This window comes from Pezoporus occidentalis, unplaced genomic scaffold (assembly GCF_034315485.1).
Source record: "Pezoporus occidentalis ecotype Australia unplaced genomic scaffold, CSIRO_AGI_Poc_V1 ctg2, whole genome shotgun sequence".
In the NCBI taxonomy this organism is placed as follows: domain Eukaryota; kingdom Metazoa; phylum Chordata; class Aves; order Psittaciformes; family Psittacidae; genus Pezoporus; species Pezoporus occidentalis.
Window position 1 is genome coordinate 17,480,099 of NW_026913855.1, and position 20,488 is coordinate 17,500,586.

The following is a 20,488-nucleotide window of genomic DNA, read 5'->3' on the forward strand; positions in this document are numbered from 1 at the left end:
GGATGGGAAGCAGCAACAGAAATGAGTATGAGGAAAAGCCCTTTGTGACATGCTTTAGAATGTCAGTGACCTAATGGAAGACATTTTAGTTTGCTAAATAGGTTACACAGAGAAAGTATCAGCCAGTTACCTGCTTATACTCTCTTGATTTCAAATGTTGCTCTTTTAAACGTGCTTTAGATCTTGAAAAATGAATGGCTTGTGTTTAGCAGAAGAAAGGTAAGATACATAAATATGATGTCACATCTGATGAATATGTTGACTTTGGGTGGAAATGAATCATTTATTTGGAGGAGTTTATAAAGGTTCAAATTTATGTTGCTTTTTTTAGTAGATGATTGTATATTTTACTGAATGGCAACTTCTTTCTAGTTCTTAGCAGTCTCATTTTTGCAGTTAAGCTGCCTTTTAGTTTTCTGATCTAAAATGGGTGCTGAAATCTGATGTTTGGGTCTGATAAGCAGGAGAAATAATGCATATCCAGTCTAGCAGAGAGAATCCACAAACTCTCTAGGTGTCTTCTGGCGAAAAGAGAGGTTGTGTTGCTAGAGAAGGTCTCAGTGCTAAGGTGATGTGCAGGAGCAGAAGGGCACTGCTTGTGCAAACAAGGTGTAACTAACTTGTGAGGGGAGTCTTTGTGAAGGAAGAACTTTACAGTTTGCAGGGTAATTACCTGGAGTTGCCAGGCATCATAATAGAAGGCAAGATATATCCAAGTAGAAAACACAAATCTTGTAGCTGGTGACTTTCTAGTTGGTTTTCATTATGTTATTTATTTTGTTTCTATGAGCCAAATAAAAGAAGCAAAAAATAACTCAAGTATGCTTTCAAAAAACCCCACACAATTTTAAAAATCTGGGTTTAGTCTTTCAGGACTTTTTATTTCCTTGGTCAGGTTGGATATTTTTTGTTTTATTTAGAGCCCTGAGATCCATCTTCAGCAATGAACAATTATTAACCCTATTATAGCTTTCTAAAAGTATGTAAATTCTCACTTTTGGATTTTGTATGTTGTTTCCACGTATTTTTTTTTCAGCCTTTTATACAGATGTGAAAGATACTTTAAGACAAGGGGGAAGATGTTTTGAGTTACTTTATTGATTTTAAAATAGAATATTACTATTTTCTGGTCATCGATAGAAAAGCTCATTTTTCCAGATGTACTTAATATATCTGTGCAAATAAGGGCTTTCTTGGCTGGAAACTGAGTATTTTTGTTTTCTAAACAGGTGTCTCAATGCATGTACCTACTGCAAAACTAAGCATGCCAGAGGAGATCTAGCAAGTTACCCAGTTGAAGAACTAGTGAACAGAGCAAAGCAGTCTTTTCAAGGTAAGGATTTTATCGCTGCGATAAAAGTCAGCCTCTGAATTGTACCAGGTCTTATTTTCACACATAATGATTGTGATACAATATGGAAATATATGTATGGCCATATTCTTAATAGTTGTAACTGTGTCTGGTGGGGCCTTTGCAGTAAAAAGCCACGCTTATGTTATGTTGTGCACTCCCGTTTACAGACTGTAGTCCTGCCATAAGGAGTGTTTAATTTTGATTTTAGGCTCAAATGAAGTTCTATGCATTTTTATTTTTTTTTTTTGTGATGATGGGCAAATGTTAGTATTTGGTCACTTACTGTATCTCTGGTTTCTTAAAGGAGAACACTTCTTTTTTACTCAAGAATAGAAGTAAGTTTCATGAACTAGCATTCTTGAAACCCTGTTTAACGATACACTCTTTTTTCTGGTAATGGATGTCCTGGAGCTCTGGAATGTTTCTGAGAGCCATACAAAGCTCATTAGCTTTTAAGCTCAATAGGATAATGTTGCATAGATACAATAAAATATCAGAAGTTTTACCTGCAGTACACTATTCTGTGCCAGTATCTACCTAAACCTCTTGTATGTCTGATAATTATGATACCTTTCTTGTGCCTTAATTGTTGTTCTTTGTATGTACATTCTGATGGTGTTTAAAAAAATACTGATTTTCAAATAATGCTAATATTAATTTGTGATGCAATCTCTATGAAGGCATGGGTATAGGGTTTTTTTTTGTATTTGTATGACGTGTGAAAGATAAATGCATATTTAACAAAATACTGAGGCATTTCAGCTGTGTCATCTCTTTACATCTTTGTATCAAATACTTTGACTTAAAAGTAGAGCAATAAATACGATGTGATTTCACAGCCTCTGTGCATGTATGAACAGTAAATGTGTTGGGTTTCACTTAAAGCTCTGAGTGTTGCAACTGTTCTAGTAAGAAGTAGGTCTCCAATGATTCACTGTGGTTTTAAATCCATCCTCATTTAGGGATCTTTAATGAGCCTAATTTAGGTCAGAGATGAATTTCTGTCTGTTCCTATCAGTAATATGAAGAGTCCTTTTTCTAATCCAGGTCCATGTGTTTACAAATTCCAAGTTCTACGCTGTCCACACACAAAGCTCTTACTTAAGGCTGTAAATGCCTTTTTCTTTTGCATTTCTGAAAAGCCAAGCTCCTCCCTCTTCTTCCATGAAGCTTATCTGTTATTGCCACAAAATTTCTCCTGTTACTTAGGTTTGTACAGTTAATGCTGTTGTTGCTGTGAATTGAATTGTCCTGTTATGATTGACAAGAATGCTGTCATGTCTCAAATTTCTTGTTTTAAAAGGGCAGGTTTCTAAAACCTGCATGCATATTCTGAAATGGTCAGGAACTGAAATGCAAGATGTATAAATATTTAGGTGGAGAAGCAATTCAGGAAAAAATGTTTCAGAAGCTGGAAGTTTTCAGTAGTACAAGACAGGTGATTTTGAAATTGATAACTAGTTACTGTGCCAAAAAAAATCTGTCATTTGATGGTTATGGTTGTTGTTATGCAATAGTTATTAGATACAGGTTAAGTGCCTGGTTATAACAAGAGATGTAGGTAGAAAAGAAATACTACATTCTTTTCTTTCATCCAGGTGTAACTCTGAAGTACTTTTATATTACCAGCAGCACAAGAATAGTGTTATTCTGATACCACTGTATACCTCTTGAAATGTTCTGAAGAAACTGAGCAATTCAGCAAGGGACTGTGATGAAGAGAAGGTATGGGCAAGAGAGTCAGGATTATGGTCTGTCTTAGGTTAAGTATTTAAACTTTATTTAGATGTATTGCATGTATGAGAAAAAAAATCAGACTTGTCTGTCCTATTACAGCTGTATTTACATACATATAGTCCACATCAACATAAAGATGTGTTTGCTTGATATAACAAGAAAGAAAACTTGAGTTTTTGTTTGTCTTTGCAGACAAGAAATGTGAAATTTTGGAAAGTATTTTGAACTTCAAGTGTTGTACATTTGGATTGAAAATTCAATAATTCAATTCATCTGTTGTACTGTGGCCTTTATTATAAATATTGACTCTTTCAAAATAACTTGATTTCTAATGGAAAAACTTGCCCTTAAGCTATTGTTTTGAAATTTCTTGAAGAAATGCTATGACGTGTCTCACAGCAGGCATCTCCAGGGAGTTCTATTCTTGTTTGGCCTTACACTAGTACCTCTGTTCAAGGACATAACGAAAGAAGCGAGTACTGAGTTGTAAAACGACAGGGTTTGCCTCCAGCTTTCACGTGTTGAGGCACAAAATACATGGAGGATTTATTACTGCCAGCCTGCTGCAGCTGGACTGCAGAAACTTCATCAATCCAGTGAAAGATATAAGCAATTCCAAGTCATTATTAGAGTTCTTGCTAAGTTATTGACCCACAGTCTCTTCAACAATCACTTCTATTTTCTCGCAAGACATGTTGCTAAAGCTCTAGTGAAAAATACAAAGAGGTACAGGTGTGTGATGAAAAGTTTTTTTACTTTGGAATTAGTCTTGGAAGAACTGAGGTGTCTTAGAAGAACTGCAGCAGAACAGTATGTGATGATATTGTATGAGTGCATGATCAAGTCATGTAAGAAAAGAGAGACCGATACCATTTTCAGTGTTTTGTGTGAATATTTTCTTAGAGTACACAGCGATAGGCCCCAAAGGTGGAATGTTTCAATTGTTGCAACACACTGAAAATGAATCAGAAGAGCTGCATTTAAGGACGTCTTGTTACAGGTCCTTAATTCGCAGCACAAAAAAGCTCTCTAAAATGCTTTATTCAAGTGATCATAGTTTGATAAGATTGCAGCTGACATCTAGAAATGGTATTTCTAGCAGCTGTATGTTGCCAGCACAGGCTTTAGTGTTCTGATCAAATACTCCAACTTTTTTTCAGTCACTTCTGTACTACAGTCTCTGGGTAGGTTGTCTCTGTGTAGAAAGTGTTTCCAAGCTGTAGTATATACTGCATTACTTGGCTGCCAGCCATTTCAAGTAGTCAGTGGACCAGTCTTGAACTGCTAAGAACGTGGTACATCATAATAAGATACCTGCGTCACAGCAGCTGTATGGTGGTGCCTGGCAGCCATCACTCTTTGACTCTTGTCTGCAAGATGGCTTCTGAAGAGTTTTTGAAACTCTTAGGCTTTTCAGTCAAAATTTTGCTTTATGGCTTCATTTAGCTGCTGCTTTTTGAGTTTTGCATACGTTCTGTGGATAAGTAGGTATTTGCTGCAGTGTATTTTAGGGTCCAAACATTCATCTTTTGGGTTTTAAAGTTTAGTTTAAAAAATTTAGCTTTTTAAAAACAAAATGCAGTAGTCTGCTGAGAGTGGTAACTAGATGACAACAGATGACAAAGCTGTAATAATTTACATGTGTGTTCAGATTGTTTGTATAAGCATCAACTTGATTTAAATCAACTGATTAAAAAGAGATGTCTGAAATCATCATGACTGAACAGATATGAGCCTGTATCTTGTACTTGTCCAGCCTCTGAAACAGTTTTTTTTTCTTTTTGAATTTAATGTCTCCAATATAATGTACACAAAACCTAAGTGTGTTGCAGATTTCTATTACATGCTTCATACATTCATAATGTATTGGACTAAGTGTTAAGGTCTACTGAACTGTTTGCAAACTTCTCACGGGTTATGTCTCCAGCCTGATCTCTGTAGTAGTTTTGAAATTACCACTGACATCAACTTTAGTAATACACTAAATTTCTTCTTCTTCAAAAAAAATCTGTCTGAAGTTGAAAGTGGACTAATGAGGTTTTTGCTGGTTTAAACTTTGATGCTTTTTCTGTAAATTTCTACTTGTGGTAACTAGTTATATAATTTTTTATGTGGCCAGCCTTGTCAAATCACATTATGTGGCAGACTTCTGTAAGACAGGTAGTAAAAGTATTGCAAAATATAGTAAAGTGGTCTTTGAGTACAGAGCAAATGTCTGCTGTGAGGTTGTTTATTCTAAGAGGCTTTCTGCAGCTGATAGTACAGCACTTTCTTTGTGTCATCAATTTAGTAGTATGCTTTTTGCAACATGTTGTATCATGTTGAGTGCTGTATTTTAGGGAATTGCATTTGCAGTTATGAGAGAGCTCTTTCTTTCCTTCCCAAAGCTACTTTCTGTATAACAATGTGTTTTTGCTTAGTATATGAAGTGGAAGGCTGGGGTAGCTGCCATTGGTGAACAGTATTCCAAGGAGACACAAAAGTAAAACAAGCCTGAGCTTTGAATGTTGTGTGCAGTGTTGTCCTGGGACAGCTTTCGCTAAACTGCAAGACTTCAGAAAAGATTTTTTTTTTCTTTAAGTGTGATTTTGATGACCATAAAAGATACATAGCTGATAATGCTACCTGGTGATTTGTAAACCCTACATACTGTGACAGGTTTTCTGGGCAAAGGTAGTACTTCATATTGCAAACTTTTTTTTTTCTGATCTGGAAACTAAGTTAAAGATAGAAGTAGTTTTATGGAGCTGGCTGTTACTTCATTCCAGTTTAGAATTAATGTCTGCTGGATGTACCAGTGCAAAATTTTATTTCTTTAACATTGCATGCCTGTTGCAGATGGCAGGGAATATACTGCTATTAAAATATACACTGTTATAATTACTACTATATTAGCTTATTTTATGGTAGCAGCCAGGGAGCTCAAATGAAAGTCATGTCCTTTTGGGAAACATTGTTCTTGTATCCTCAAAGCTATGTGGAGCAAGTGCTTCTGGATGAGTAATTGGAGTGACAAAATATAATTTATATTTATTCCATTATTTGCATGACGGTTCGCTGGTGTTCATGGTGTTGAATTCTGAATAACACTTCTGTTTAGGCAGTCATGGACAAAATGTCGCATTGCAAAGCAGAGGAGCCATCTAAATGAAGATTCTGAGTCTCAACTTCCATTATACATCTTTATAATTATCCCTAATCTTGTAAATATGGAAGTGTTGAGAGGTTAAAGGGGACTAAGTATTCCTCTCTCTACAAGTACTACTGTAAACAGATTTTTATGCGGGGTTGAAATTACATAATATGACTGGTTTCCAGAGCTTTTCATATCTCTGTGAGCTTTGCTAAGGATCTTTGGTTTTAGTAGTTCTGATGAGGTGCTGTCAAGACACAGCTTTATTAATTGGTAACTGTTTTTCTTCCTGCACAATTCCCAGTAAGCTGTCTGTATTTTTTCAGAGCGCCTGCCATTCATGAAAGGACAAGTATTAAGTATCAGCAGTGTTTTCAGTTTCCCATTAACTGTCAGAAACAGTACCAAATTGGGATGCTTAGGCTACATCTTCTCAGTAGTGGATTTGGTCTTTAAACATGCTGAGAGGTATTGGGTGCCCAGTCACCCAGATGGAGACTGGGGCTGTGTCCTCAGTGTCTTTCCAAGACTTTAGAGAGCAGTTGTTGAATATGGAGGTCATGCCTTGATGCGAGATAGACAATTACTTGTAGCCTGGGCACAGAGTGAAAAGGCTGTCTTAGCTTTTTCAACACAGTCTTTGTTAATGATCTCCAGCATGTCTCAGGAAAGCTTTCTTAACTAGTCTTAGTTCCTCGCTCACTGATATTTTTACCCTCCTAGTGTCAGTGTTCTGACTAATAAGAGTATGTATTTATTAGACCCACACTGTTGTTTTTCTTCTGTAGCATAGCAGCGTTATTAGAAGTCAAGCATTTTCTCAGGCTGATTTGTCCTAAGTTTTACTCAGCAATTTCTGCAACAGTGCTGAAAGAAAGCTCTCTCCTGTTCCATACTAGCCATGTGATGAAGAGACTTTGTTGAGAAACCTGTTGGATAATGAATTCAATGCACAAAAAATGCACTGGTGCTACCCATTGATGCTTGGGAACTGAGTTTCCTTTGTTCATATACACTCAAGTCTTGACTTGTGCAAACTGATACTTGATGTTGATTTTGTGGCTGTCAATTTGTGTTGCAGTTATACTTAAAAATACATGGGAACTCCCTGAAACTGGGACTATGCTGTATAGGTCAACCACACAGTCAAAGACTAGGACTGTTGTAAGGATAGATGGTGGTCCGCTTTGTGGCAGAAAGAAAGGGAAAGAAAACCTTGTCACTATATGCAAATTGTTAAATACCAAATAAAACTAAACTGTATCATGCTAGTGGCAGACAACTGATCAATTATTTGGATTAGAGGGACATGCCTTTTGGAATTGTTGTTTTGTTGTGGTTTTTAAAATTCATTTGCCTTTTGGAAAGATTGGGAAATCTGCTTTGTATAGAACTGAAATATGTTTCCTTGTTGCTTGGTTGTTCTCGGAATAAAACTGTTTCATTTTGGATCGAGTTAAATATTTAGATCAACTTGAATGTTTTGTTTAGTTTTCAGAGTACCCACTGGCTTTAAAAATACAGGTCAACTCAAAACCAAACATAGCGTTTGAGTCAGGTGATGTTATTTCTTTTTTCTTTTTGAAGGGAATGGTTTACTATGTAAAATGTTTACAGTGAAACATTTCACTTTCATTCCATGTGAAATACTTCACCATTTTTAAATTTAAAAAAGTCTTTCCTTTTGAAAGTTTGATGATTTCAATCCAGACATGGTGCTTGTTCGCAAAAGCTGTAAGCTAAACTTTAACAAGTGTATGTTTCTGTTCAGCAAAAACAGCTTTAGAAAAGCAAAGTTTTTAGTAGTATTTACCAGTCGTTGCCCGAGGCAGCATAACAAAAGTTGCATATGCAATTAAGAACGTTAAGCTCAAGGCACTTTTCCATGCTGTGTCCTTTATAGCAAAAAAGAAGCAAAGATAGAGGCAGGTTTTACCGGTAAATCGGTAAATGCAGGCAAGATCTTCTTTTTTTCTTTCTTTTTTTTTTTTTGTGTTGTTTTTAGCTATGCTGAAGAAAGCTCGAGAGTGAAGAAGCAAATGTTAGTATGCTTTAAACACCCTCAAAATGGGTTGCAAATGCCAAACACGGTTTTCATGTAAGGTGAATGTAATGAAAATACATTGAAACTTCAGTGCTGTTTCTTGCGTTGTCCCATACTTCACACTACATGTAACTGCATGAAAACCTGAGAAACAAAATACCCCATAATAAATACCTGATAAAAAATTATGCTGCAGGTGTAGCATATATTTGCCTTCTACCTGCTCTCTTTTACCAGCAAGATTGACGTTGTAAGAATATGAAGTCCATGCTGTTACAATTAGTCCTAAACTGTCTATGGAATGCTTTTCTAGTGGAATAGACAGATTCTAAAACATTACGAATTTTTGACAGGGATATATTGAATTCAACAATAAAGTTTTATAGAAAAAGCATTGTATAATGTAATGCTTGAATCTTCTTTTCAAAAATGCTTTTTCTGATTTATAAAATCAAATTTTTCTGATGCATAGATTATAACGTACATGACAGGAAAGTTTTATACAGAAATCTTTACTAACAAACAGTCTTTACCCTTAAAAAAACAAAACCCAAACTCCATACCATTTTTCAAATTCTTTACAATTGAATTTTTAGGGAGAGCAGAGTGTTTGAGATCACAGGTAACCTCGGTTTATACCCAACTTTGCTATGCATAGTGCTTCTTTGTTGTCTTTATTTCAGGGGGAAAGAGGAGAATGGTTAGAGTGTTTTTCTTAAGATAAACCTCTTCTCTTTTTACTGACTTCTAGGAACAGTAGGCTATATTCTAATTTGTTCCTGAAGTATAATTTGAAGTTGCATTCCAGGGAATTGGGCTGCTGTATTTGAGACACTTTGATAAACAGCTTATCTTAGTTTTTCTGTGCTTTTTGGAAGTAGCTAAAGAGTGATGTTTTTGTTGTTGTAGTTAAGTTTATTAAAATTCTTTCTGTATTGTCTTCTGTGTCTTATGAGCATTTTAAGTTTTTCCTGCTGACTTTGCTAATGCACAGAATACTTAGGCCAAGATAAATATTTTGGTACCGGGCTGGCATTTCTTAGTGTTACATGGGATAGTATAATGAATTAGTTTTTCATTGCCCTATGTAATCTTTTCTAATGATCCTGAAAGAAAAAGATATAATTACATTCCATCAGTAGTGATTAGGAGCTACGTCTTTGGGTATATAAAAACTGCTGCATAAACACACGTAACCAATATAATAAATACAGCAAAGCAATATTTAAAGAGACAAAAAGATGTCTTTTCAGTAGTAAATTACAGTACTGTGAATATTTTCAAGCTTTATTTGAGTGAGAAAATTAGAAGCTAGTGAACTTTCCTCTTGGCTCAGAAAGAAATTTCCTATCATGCTTTTGGTACAGTCAAGTATTGTTTCAGTTTTCTTCATCATGTCTTGTTACATAAAAGGTTCTTTTGAATTTATTTTTAATTTTTCATGAGAAATGCAGTGGCAATTGCATTACATTATTGGTGTTTAGCTTTTTTCTCATTGCTCTCTCTGGCTTCCAGGAGAGGGGAAGTGGAGAGGAGGTGCTGACCTGTTCTCTCTGGGATCCAGTGCCAGGATGTGGCAGAACAGCTCAAAGCTGCATCCCTCAGGGGAGGTTTGGCTTTGACATGAGGAAGCATTTCTTTACCTGAGAGGGTGCTTAAACCCCGAAATAGGCTTCCTAAAGCAGTGATTGATGCTCTGTGCTGATAAGTGTTGAAGGAGCATTTGGATGATGCCCTGAATAACATGTTTTAACTTTTGCTCAGACCTGAAGTGGTCAAGCAGTTGGACTTGATCATTGTGGGTCCCTTCCAACTCAACTCTTCTATTCTAGCTTACTTAGTTCTGAACTTATGCCTTAGAATACCTGAACAAAAATTTATGCTAGATCCTTTTACATGTGGGAAAACATACATCTTAAAGAAATTTTTAGGCAGTTAGGCTCAAGACAGAAAGTCACATATATTTCATTGGATCACTGAGCTGAACTGTTTCTCCTGGTCTGACCAAAGGTGTTCCTCCTCCTGGTCCCCTCCAGATTTTTTAAAACTGCATTGTGGCAGTGAGTTCCCCCTATTTCAAACACATTTTCACAGTAATGTGCCTTTCATTTACACCTTTTTAAAAGTTTCTCTTTTCTATTTGCTTGTTAGTCCTGAATGATGATAGTACATTTACATTCTTGTTTTCTATACAGTGACTGAGTTTCTACTTCCATGTATTCTTACTCCTAGCATTAGTGAAGAGGCAGTTTCATCCCCATTCATTTTATGACCTTTGATTCATGTTAAAATGTATCTATGCATTTCTTATGCCATTTCTTTATTTTTATTAAAAATCATTACATTAAAAAAAAATCTGTGTTTCTCTGCATGTTTTAACTTGGTCTTTTGTGATTAGTCTGTCTCCTTCTGAGATGGCCAGATGTGAGCCGACTTTCTTCTAAAAATCGTGTATCTATTCTTGTGCATTTCTAATGTACTATATATGTGTCAGTCCACTGCTGTCAGAATGCATGAAACCTATACACATGTTAGGTATAGACTCATGCAGAATAAATTTGGTGTTTTCACAATCTGTTGCCAAGGGCTGATCACTCTGCAATGCAGTTGTGGTATGTTTGATGTCATCAAAATAGTAAACATGCTGATCATCCCTGTGCCCTGTGGCTGCAAAGGATTCTGGGATTCACAACACGCCACTCTTTTTCACAGAAACATGAAGAATCAGAGCAGAGGGCTCAGATTTAGTTTAAACTGTTGTTAATATTTTCATTGAGGGTGTTAGATCACGGCATCTTCAAATTTTATAGTTGCCAAGAACTTTCAGTAAATAATTTCGCTTCCATTTCCGTATAATTCTGTCAAACTCTAATTGCTAATTCTAGTTAAAATCATCAAATCATAGAATGGTTTGTTTTGGAAGGAATCTTAAAGACTATCCAATTCCAACCTCCTTGCCACAGTGAGGAACACCTTCCACTAGATCAGGTTGCTCAAAGCCCCATCCAAGCTAGCCTTGAACACTTCTGGGTATGGGGCAGCCACAACTTCTCTGGGCAACCCAATACCTTTCATTTTTGTGGCCCTCCTCTGGACTTGCTTGAGCTGGTCCCCACGTCCCTTTTGCGTTGGGGGCCCCAGAGCTAGACAGAGTACTCCAGGGGGGAGTTCTGAGAGTAGAGGAGAGGGGCAGAATCCCATCCTTCAACCTTTTGATGCAGCCCAGCTTATGTTCTATTTGCCATAATTACACTAGGGAAAAGACATTCTAGACAAGTTTAGGAACAAGAACTTTTCTTACTGAAAAATTATGGAGGCCTTCATGCCTTAGTGTGGTAGCTGCCTCACTTCACCTTTTTTTTTAATTTTGTGATTGGTTTAAATGGGTTTTGTGGCAATTCAGTAGATTTTGCCTGATTTTGCAGGCATGCTTCATATCTTAGGCTGATGTCATGAAGTATGCTTTTTATTTTCCTTATTGCCAGGTCTGCTGTGATACTAGGCTTCAGAAGTGAGGAAGGGGAACTTCTTTCTCTTTTGTTCCAAGTGTTAATGCCTTCTTCGGATGTTCAGAGAGGTTTTGGTCCAGTCAATCGGTTTAATTGTCAGCGTTGCAGCCTCATATAGCAAACATGCCATTAACAGTTAATTAGCCAAAAAAAACATGTCCATGCTACTTTTAGGGCACAAATGAATCACACTAGGTTTTACACTGTAATGTGCAATACTGCAGTTGGGTCTTTCTCTTGCAAGGAAAACCACTTAGGCACTGTTTACTGTTTGTGTAACTGAGGTTCTACTGTTAAGTACTATGTGCCTTTAAAAAATAAATAAAGTGGCCCCAAAGGGCTTATAATGTTTTGATGTGAACAACCAAAGAGAAATACCATGGAGTAATGCATGATTGCATTCAGGATAGTAAGTGGTTGGTCAGTGTATTTACTACTAAGACATTGACCAGGGTCAGTAGGATGACAAAGGGAAGATTGTTGTTTAGGAAAGGTTGGAAGAAAGGCAATGCAATAACAGGGAATGGTCATTTGTTTGAGGAGGAACTATCCCACTAAAATTAGCAAAAATTCATGTTCTCCTAAAGATTTTCATTAGGAGTTGAAGTGTATATGTGCTGTCTTGTGTTTCTGAAAGTAGTAATTTCTTCTCTATGGAGATTAGTATAATACGTTTGAATAGCTTTTAATAGGTTCCTTGGATACTTTGGAATATTGTTCATGTTATAGTTGCCTGTTCCAAAATATAAAGCCCATTAATGCTGTAATATGAAATAAAATGTGTATTTTGTGAAAATTGTTGGTTTAGGATGCTGTCTCCTCTCTAAGTTGTTGTCAGAGGTTCATAGGCATTATCCAGAGGATAACTTGCCAGATGCATTGACACTGGTGCCAAAATTCTCATAGCATTACCTTTTGTCTCTTTCAAACCTAGTCTAATAATGTCACTTTTTTATAAAGTGTTTGTTACTCTGCATGCATTGTTGTAGCTTACAGTGCTGGAAAGAAGAATATAAAATGTATGTGAATGCTTATTTTCATGTCTGACTAAGACTACTACAGACAAGAAGACTCCACTGGTCTCTTAGCTTTGGCAGTTTAAAGAAACAGAGAAGTCTGTTTAACAAAGCTTGTTGTTTTTTTTTCTTTCCTTTGCTAGAAAAGGAAAGAAAAAAAGGCAAGTTTAGGTCACATTTGCTCTGTATAATTCAGTCTTCTCATTCCTTTTTATTTTCCTGCTCAAATATTTGTGCTGTTTATATTCTTGAGTGCCAAGCAATCTATTTAATTTTGCATTTTTATGAAAAAGGTGCATTTTATTTTTCTTTGAAATAAAAGTTTAATATAAAAGAGCCAAAGCAGAGATGTATGTAATTAAAAATGCTACTTGATCTTCAGCCTTAGGCTGTAGTTTCAGCTGTGCTTTAAGCAAACACTGCCATTAAAAGAAGCATTTCTTTACATTTTCTCCCTTTCTTGCCCCTTTTTTTTATCCACATTCTTTCTCAGTTTACCTGCTTTCTTGTTGGGAGTGAGTTTCTTGTAAGAAGCAAGCTAGGGAACTGATCTGGAGTAAATCTGAATGTCAGTTGTTCTTCCTTCTTATCTCCGTCCTGCTCCCCTCAACCAAAACCAGCCACCCCCTCATTTTAACTTGCATTGGTTCTCCATTCTGGCTTACTTCAGGACCATGTGAACACTTGTAGTGTAGGAAATAAGCAACTGAGGACAATGGAAGATGAGACTGATTCTCTGTTAGTAGTGTTGGCTTATGGTGCTTGAAAATGTGAGAGAAACTAGACTGAGGGAATGATCAGGTCTTGCTTTCTCGGAAAGGCTGCAGGAATTGTGTGTGTATTCTCTTGTGAGTCTTAGATTCCTGCATATATCTTTGCAATTAGATGGTAAAATCTGTCACTCTTCCCATGAAAATTTTGGTTTTCAGAATATAATTTTTGTGAAATGTCCTGCAGAAGGGCAAGCTGGAAGAAAATTATATATGTGTTTTTAGAAACCTCAAAGTGTGACAGTAATAAGCAATACAAATTGAATCCCCCAGGATGCTGGTGTTACAGAAGTGCCAGAGATCTGCAGTGTCCCAGTGGTACTAGACCTTCAGAGCAAGGAACTGGAGAGATGTCAGGAACATTAGATGTAGCAATCTGCCTAAGCTCTTCTCTCTTATCACTGAGGTATTGTTTCCTGTGCAAGCTCATCTAGCTCATGGGATAGGAAATGGCCCTACAAAACTTGACACAAGACTTCCTCAGAAAATACAAGGTTTCTTCATTCAGTCCCTATTTTCACTATATTATTAGGAAGACTTATAAATCACACTGCAGTATTTTCATCCAACAAGGAATTGTTAAAGTTGCTGCTAAATTTTCAAGGAAAAGAACTGCTAATCTCTTATTCTTAAAAAAATAAATGAAACTTTCTGTTCCAGGTTGATGTCTGTAAAATCTGTGGTAGTAAAATACTGGAAACAAAATTGACATTCAAATTCAAGTCACCTGTGTCCTTCTGAAAAACTTGAACTGCAAAGGCATCATGTCCACCTGCATTCTCCATGCAAAGGAAAGCTCGTACACATTGTGTATACTGTAGCAAGATGGTAATAACCAGGTGTGAGTTTTTCTGTCAGAGGAAGGAATATACACTCTGTGGTTGTCATCTTCCTGATTAATAATTTTACCATTATAAACAGTACCTTAAAGATACTTTTAAATCATGTTATTAAATATTATATTATAAAAATGTTCTTAGAGGAAGTGGAATTACTATCCACAGCTGTATCTTCTTGGAAAAAAGGTAAGCACTAATGTTGCTGTTGAGTTTAAAATCTCACAAATGCAAACTGATTGGTAGTTAACATGTTTTCTTTCTAATTTGCCTTTTTGCCAACGTACTTCACTTGTAGTTTTTCACTTAGCGCTTGTGCTTAGATTATAGATAGTAGAATTTTTGCTTCCTTTAAAGTGTTGTCAGCCAGTTCTGTGTCACCTTCAAATTTGTCATGAATTGTAATGCCGTGAAAACGTAACTCACTGTTTAAACCTGCTGAGAAAAAGACTAAAAAGCTCATACTGTGTACATTTGGCAGTGAAATAGATTTAAATTCTTCATGTTCTTTAATAGAATGTTTGGTTGGCTTAGGGCTTCCTCAGAAGATCTGTTTGATCTGTTGTTTGATTTAAAATATTTTCTTAAAAAACTTGTTTATTTTATACCAAGTAGTGTATGTTATGTTCTTTCCATGCTTATTCGGTGGAACAGCGGCAGAGGAAAGCTGAATAGCATTGCTTGTTTGTTAATTTTATTTATAAATATCTTTTTGTTAAGTTTGAATTATTTGGAGTGTAAAACATGAGGTTTAGTAATGCCGCAGCCAGCAGTTGAAGTCTTACCAGGCAGACTTAAGTTGGTTTTGTGTGTATTTAGTGTTGCATTTAAAAGCACTTAAAATTAAAACACAGTATATGTTTTTAATTGATCTTACTTTCAGGGTTAAAAAAAAAAAGTCACATATTTAATTTTGCTTGAAAATAAATGTTTGATTTTATGTGTCTTCTTACAGGGGTATTGGAGTGTTTTCACTCTTTGTAAATACTTGTTCAGCTGTGGGAACTTGTTGTGTTTCTTTGTTGGTAGCACTTGGTTTGTTTCATATATTTACTGCTGGCTTTGCAAAATCTGGATTAGAAATATTTTCAAAACATTGTGAGAGTATTGTCACAGCCAACCTCGCACATTATGCAGTAATCAGTTACTTGGAGCTTTGCATTGCTCCCGTGAAAATATCACAAAAAATTCCTACTGTAAAACAGATATGGTGACCAGAATCCAGATGATTAATTTAACAAATCAGATGCACTGTGTTGCAGCAGCCACCTACCAAGTACAGTATAGGTTATCCATTATTATGTCCCAAGGTAATTTATTTGTTTTATCATTTGGTAAGTAGTAGTCTCCTGGATAGTTTGGCCTTCAGGAGGAGCAAGTGCTGGTTATTTTGTGCCACTAAAACATCCAACTGTCAAGATGATATTTTCTGTTAACTTACCTTTCTTTGAAGCAGAGGTGTGAAGGCCAGCACTACTTTCTTAAGAGTTGTAAGAGAACCAGAATCCCTCAGGGTAGGGACAAACTCGGTTGTGAGTGAGAAAATTCTGAAAAAAATGCTAAATATATCTTAGACAAAGTAAGTTTACCTGATTGGTCCCAGAGAATTGACTGATTGGTTAGCTGTTGTCCCTTCTTTTTTTTTACTTTCCCTTGAGCATTTCCTACTATGGCAAGACAAAAATTGATACTAGCTGAATATTTTGAAGTCAGCTTCTGACACAATGTTACAGTGATTGTGACTGCCAGTGAAATAACAGGTCAGGCCTGGGCAGAAGAAAAAAAGTACTTTCATGGTGCCCTGGCATTATTCGTAGTATTTAATACACAGTCAGACTGGTCAGTCAAAGGGTTTTTTTAAACAATATAACATGTAGCTTTTAGCAGCCTTTCAGTGGCAGTTAGTTATATTGTTTGGGCATTGGCTGCTTCTGTTGGACAAGGTATGGCCGCAGTTTTTCCTTGGCTTAAAACCCACTCACGTGAACAAGTGTCTGATGTTCAAAAATTCAGTCTCGTTATTGAAGTGTTACAGAAGTGATAATTTAGGTATAACTTGCGCCTGTACATTTTAGAGAATGCTGTGACCTCTTTATTCTAAATCCAAAGCAAATAGATCTTAAAAAAAGCATGTTATAAGAGTTTTGTACAGCTTGCTAAGTTCAGATGTTAAAGAGATGGCTTTTATGCACAGTTTGGTTGTATGTGGAAATAGATTAAGGGTTATCGTGTTGAATGACGCAGAAAAAATGTTTCTGCAATATCACCCCGTGAAGATAAGAGCTGTGATTTGTACAGATATGTGGGACTCCTGATGTGCACACCGGGTTGTCTTGATAGCTTAAATATATGCCTTTTTAATGCTGTGTACATTGTGTTAAAATGCTGAAATATGAAATTAAGATATCTCACATAAACTAGGTGTAAGAGCTATCAGTGAGAGTTCAGGATATTCCAGAACCTGTAGAAGATACCTGGTTTAGCTGTGAAGACCCATTGTTTGTGCTTTAATTTAGGGTAATTGTATTTGACCTATTCATGGTTTAGTTTTCATATATGGGCCCAGTGGCCCCCCAAAAAAGGAAAAGTAATATTCATGTTGCTAGTTTATTTGTAAACCAGGTCAGATACCCCTGATTAGTTCTCAGCTGGAGCATAATTTAAATCCTGACAGATTGAACCTAAACAGCAGGGTTTTTTCGGATCAGCCAAAAGGTAGGGAGAGAGAAATAAAAGCTATTTCCAGTTCACAAGCAGTGCAACAGTGCTGAATAAATCTGCGACTGTTAATGAATACCTATTTCAAATATTTACAGGAGGCAAAAGAAGATTGGCATCCAAGGCAGCTGTGCCCAGGGAGAGCTATTAAAAATAAACATGATAAATGATGTTCAAGTGCTCGTATAGCTGTCAAATATCAGAGGTACTCAAAAGTGGAGAGTATTTATACTCTGTGTCCATGCTGCTGGGCATTCTGGACAGGGATATTTTTTTCTCAATTTTTCACAAAACTAACGTTTAACAGACCGTAAAGGGAGAGAAGATCTAATGTAAAATATTCAAGGACCTTGAACTTTTTTCCAGATTAAATTACACAAATGCTTATTTGCTTTTTAGGTGAAAATCAAATTGTTTTATGTATTCAATTATTTCTACACTGAACTAATTTCTTTAGTCTTGATTCCTAATAAAAAAAAATGTGATGAGAGTTTATGCGCATAACAAAGTCCTTTACTTATTTTTATAACTCTTTCAAACTTCTGCATTAGTGGATGTTAGTGATGCATGTGTATGATTGCTGTATTAATTTTATATGAAACCTAAAAAATTGTATATACATAGTAACTATGAACTTTGTGTGGTTCCATACACATAGATTTATTTCCTTGTCAGGTTGTCTAAAAAGTAGTTTTCAGTTTAATGTATGTCAGTTGACTGTAGACTTCTTAGCAGAGATGCTTTAATTTTGTACTTCACTATGAAACTAGTTTCTCACACTCTGTCATACCTAGGGAATTCTCCCACCTCAATTTAAAAATTTGTGCCTTTTGATGCCTCATATACCAGAGATACAAATCAAGTGCAAAAGACATGAAAATAATGTCACTACTTACAGGATGTTATATTAGAAATTCTTTTTGTTGTGCATAGATATTGCTTTCTTCCTTCTTGCAATTTTAGTTTTTTTCTCTTTCAAAAATGAATTAGAAAAAATGATGTTAAAATATTAATCCACCTTACCTTAGAAATAAGTTCAGGTCCCGTGTTTGAGGGGTGAGCAAATGTAGGGTACATGCAATGAGCATGTTTTCACAGAATGCTGCAAGAGGCCCATGTGTTACAGTTACATGGGTTGGTGTCTTGCTTGTGCATAAACTCCTGTCCTTTAGCACTGTAAGTCGCTGTGAAATGGATATGTTCTCAGTTGTCTCGGTCTGCCACGGAGAACAGCCTAAATAGTGTCAGTTTTATAATTGGTGTCTAGAGCTTTTAAAGCAATTCTTAAGTGTATGCTGATGTCACAATGAAGAGGAAGAAGAAATGTGAAAGCATCTCTTTCCTGAACCTGTACACATGTATAATGTTGTGGAAATGGCTAAGTGGTGTCCTCAGAAAGTAAGTTTTAGCAAATTCTGCCGGATCTACTTACCAAATTGTGGTAAGGTAGTGTCCTGGGTTCAGCAGTAGTAGTCATTTTTCTCCTTCTTGCTGGCTGAACTTAAACCATGACAGGTAGGAAGAGCAGTGATGATGGGATAACATGGAACCTTACCAATTTTGAACATATTTCAGGCCTGAAAGCTTGCTTCTTTTTTCCACCGTTATCTTTCCATGTAATGGCAGATGTTACCTTTCAGTATGCCATTGCATAACAGTATAGTTTCCAGAAGGAAGGAGATAGCAAATTCTGTACTGGTTTCCTTAACATGGAGACTTTTTATGTCACTGGGCATCAATTTGAAAGTTAGATACTGGAATGATTGTAGCTGCCATGGCCAAGCATGCTTTCAAGCATTTTTAGTTAAGCGTGTCAGTTGCCTGATTTCCTAAATGGATCTTGTGATAGTTACAAATCTTTTATTGTTTCAGGATGATAATGCTGTGCTGCTTAGGGTGCAACACCTAAGTCACTTCAGGAAACTATTGTGTGCTGTTGTATGTATGTTAAGTGAAATTTTATAGTAGTGCTGTTAAACCAGACCCCAGAAATCGGATACATTTTTTGTAAGTTTTAGAAGTGAAATTGGAGTTGCCTGTATTGCCCTTGAAAAGACCATGTGGTTGCACTAAGCACTACTTCTCCTCTACCTAAGTAATACTGCCCAGCTGGGAGCAGGAGGGGCATTTGATTTGGATTTTCTTCTTACTGGGAGTGGAATAAGACACTCTCTCTTAACTGGATTTTTTTGGTGGCCTGCTCTGCAGTTAGCTCACCAGAATCTAGACTGCTTAACCTTCTCTATGTGGTAGAACCCTAGTAACTTTCCAAATTGTTTAAGGAAAGGAATAGGTAGTGGCAAAGGAAAGGAAGCTGTTTGGAAGGTTTGATAGAGATATGTGTGTGTATATATATATATATATATAAATCGGATTATATAGTGAAAACCCTGTATGATTTGTAATCTGTATGAATATTTTGCAAAGCAGGAAAATCCAGCTTCTCCTTTTTTTTTTTTTTTTTTTAGTTTTGCTTTTGTTTATTCGTTTGGTTTGGTTTAGGTGTTTTTTTTTTTTCCCCCTTTTTTGTTTGTTTGTTTGTTTTTCCCAAAACCCTTTTCAGTTGCACACTAGGAATCCCTTTCATTAGGGAGTAGGCCTTTTCATTTGTTTTGGATAAAAAAATAAGCTGACACACTTTCTGAGTAAGAATTGAACATTAGTAGTAACACTTCTTTAAAAGTTTGATTTTTAACCTGCAGGGTCTTACTGGTAGACATAAGATACTCATCCATTTAACAGAGAGGGAAGTAGTACTCTTCAAATAGTCCTTCTTATAAAGGAAGTTTACCTTTATGTATTTAAACTAAAATTTGTGTGGACCGCATTATTCACAGAGGCTAATGTTACATTAGGATGTGATTCTTCAGCTGTGCTGACCACTGTTATTTAAACACTGACAACATGAACAGAATTTTGAGTAGGAGCCTAATAAATAGGGTTTCTGGTTGGAGGATATGAAAGAGAAAGAGTTAATGGAGAGTTCAAGAAAGTTCAGTTTGCATTACCAGTAGAGAAGACATTCTTGCCCATAAACTCTGGGTTTTTTAAAGACTTTCTGGTTAATCTGTGAAGGTATATTTCATGTTCTCTGGAAACACATGTACTTGTGGACTACTTTAGTTGGTTACTGAAAATAAATACATCTTCTGCTAAACCTTGTAAAATGTCAAGTACATTCAGCTATTTGAAGGCTGTAGCAACCTTATCTTTTCTTCCTCCTTTAGTGCTTTTGAGTTTCTGCAAGAAGAGTAGATTTTTCTGCCTTCCATACAAGGAGGAACTTACTACAATTCTGTGATGTAGAAAGGAAAGAGATTAAAATGGCATGTCCAAGCAAAATTTGCTCACATCATGGTAGGAGGGATTTC

At 36.2% G+C, this 20,488-nt stretch overlaps 1 protein-coding gene across 3 annotated transcripts in view; it reads left to right on the forward strand.

Annotated features, from left to right (window-relative positions):
* The window catches only part of CDKAL1 (CDK5 regulatory subunit associated protein 1 like 1), a 392,748-nt gene that overhangs the window by 166,138 nt on the left and 206,122 nt on the right, over positions 1-20,488 (forward strand). For all 3 annotated transcript variants that reach the window (XM_062618034.1, XM_062618036.1, XM_062618035.1), the window contains exon 8: positions 1,230-1,333. In XM_062618034.1, coding sequence (XP_062474018.1) covers positions 1,230-1,333 — 104 coding nt within the window. The remainder of the gene's footprint in view (positions 1-1,229; positions 1,334-20,488) is intronic.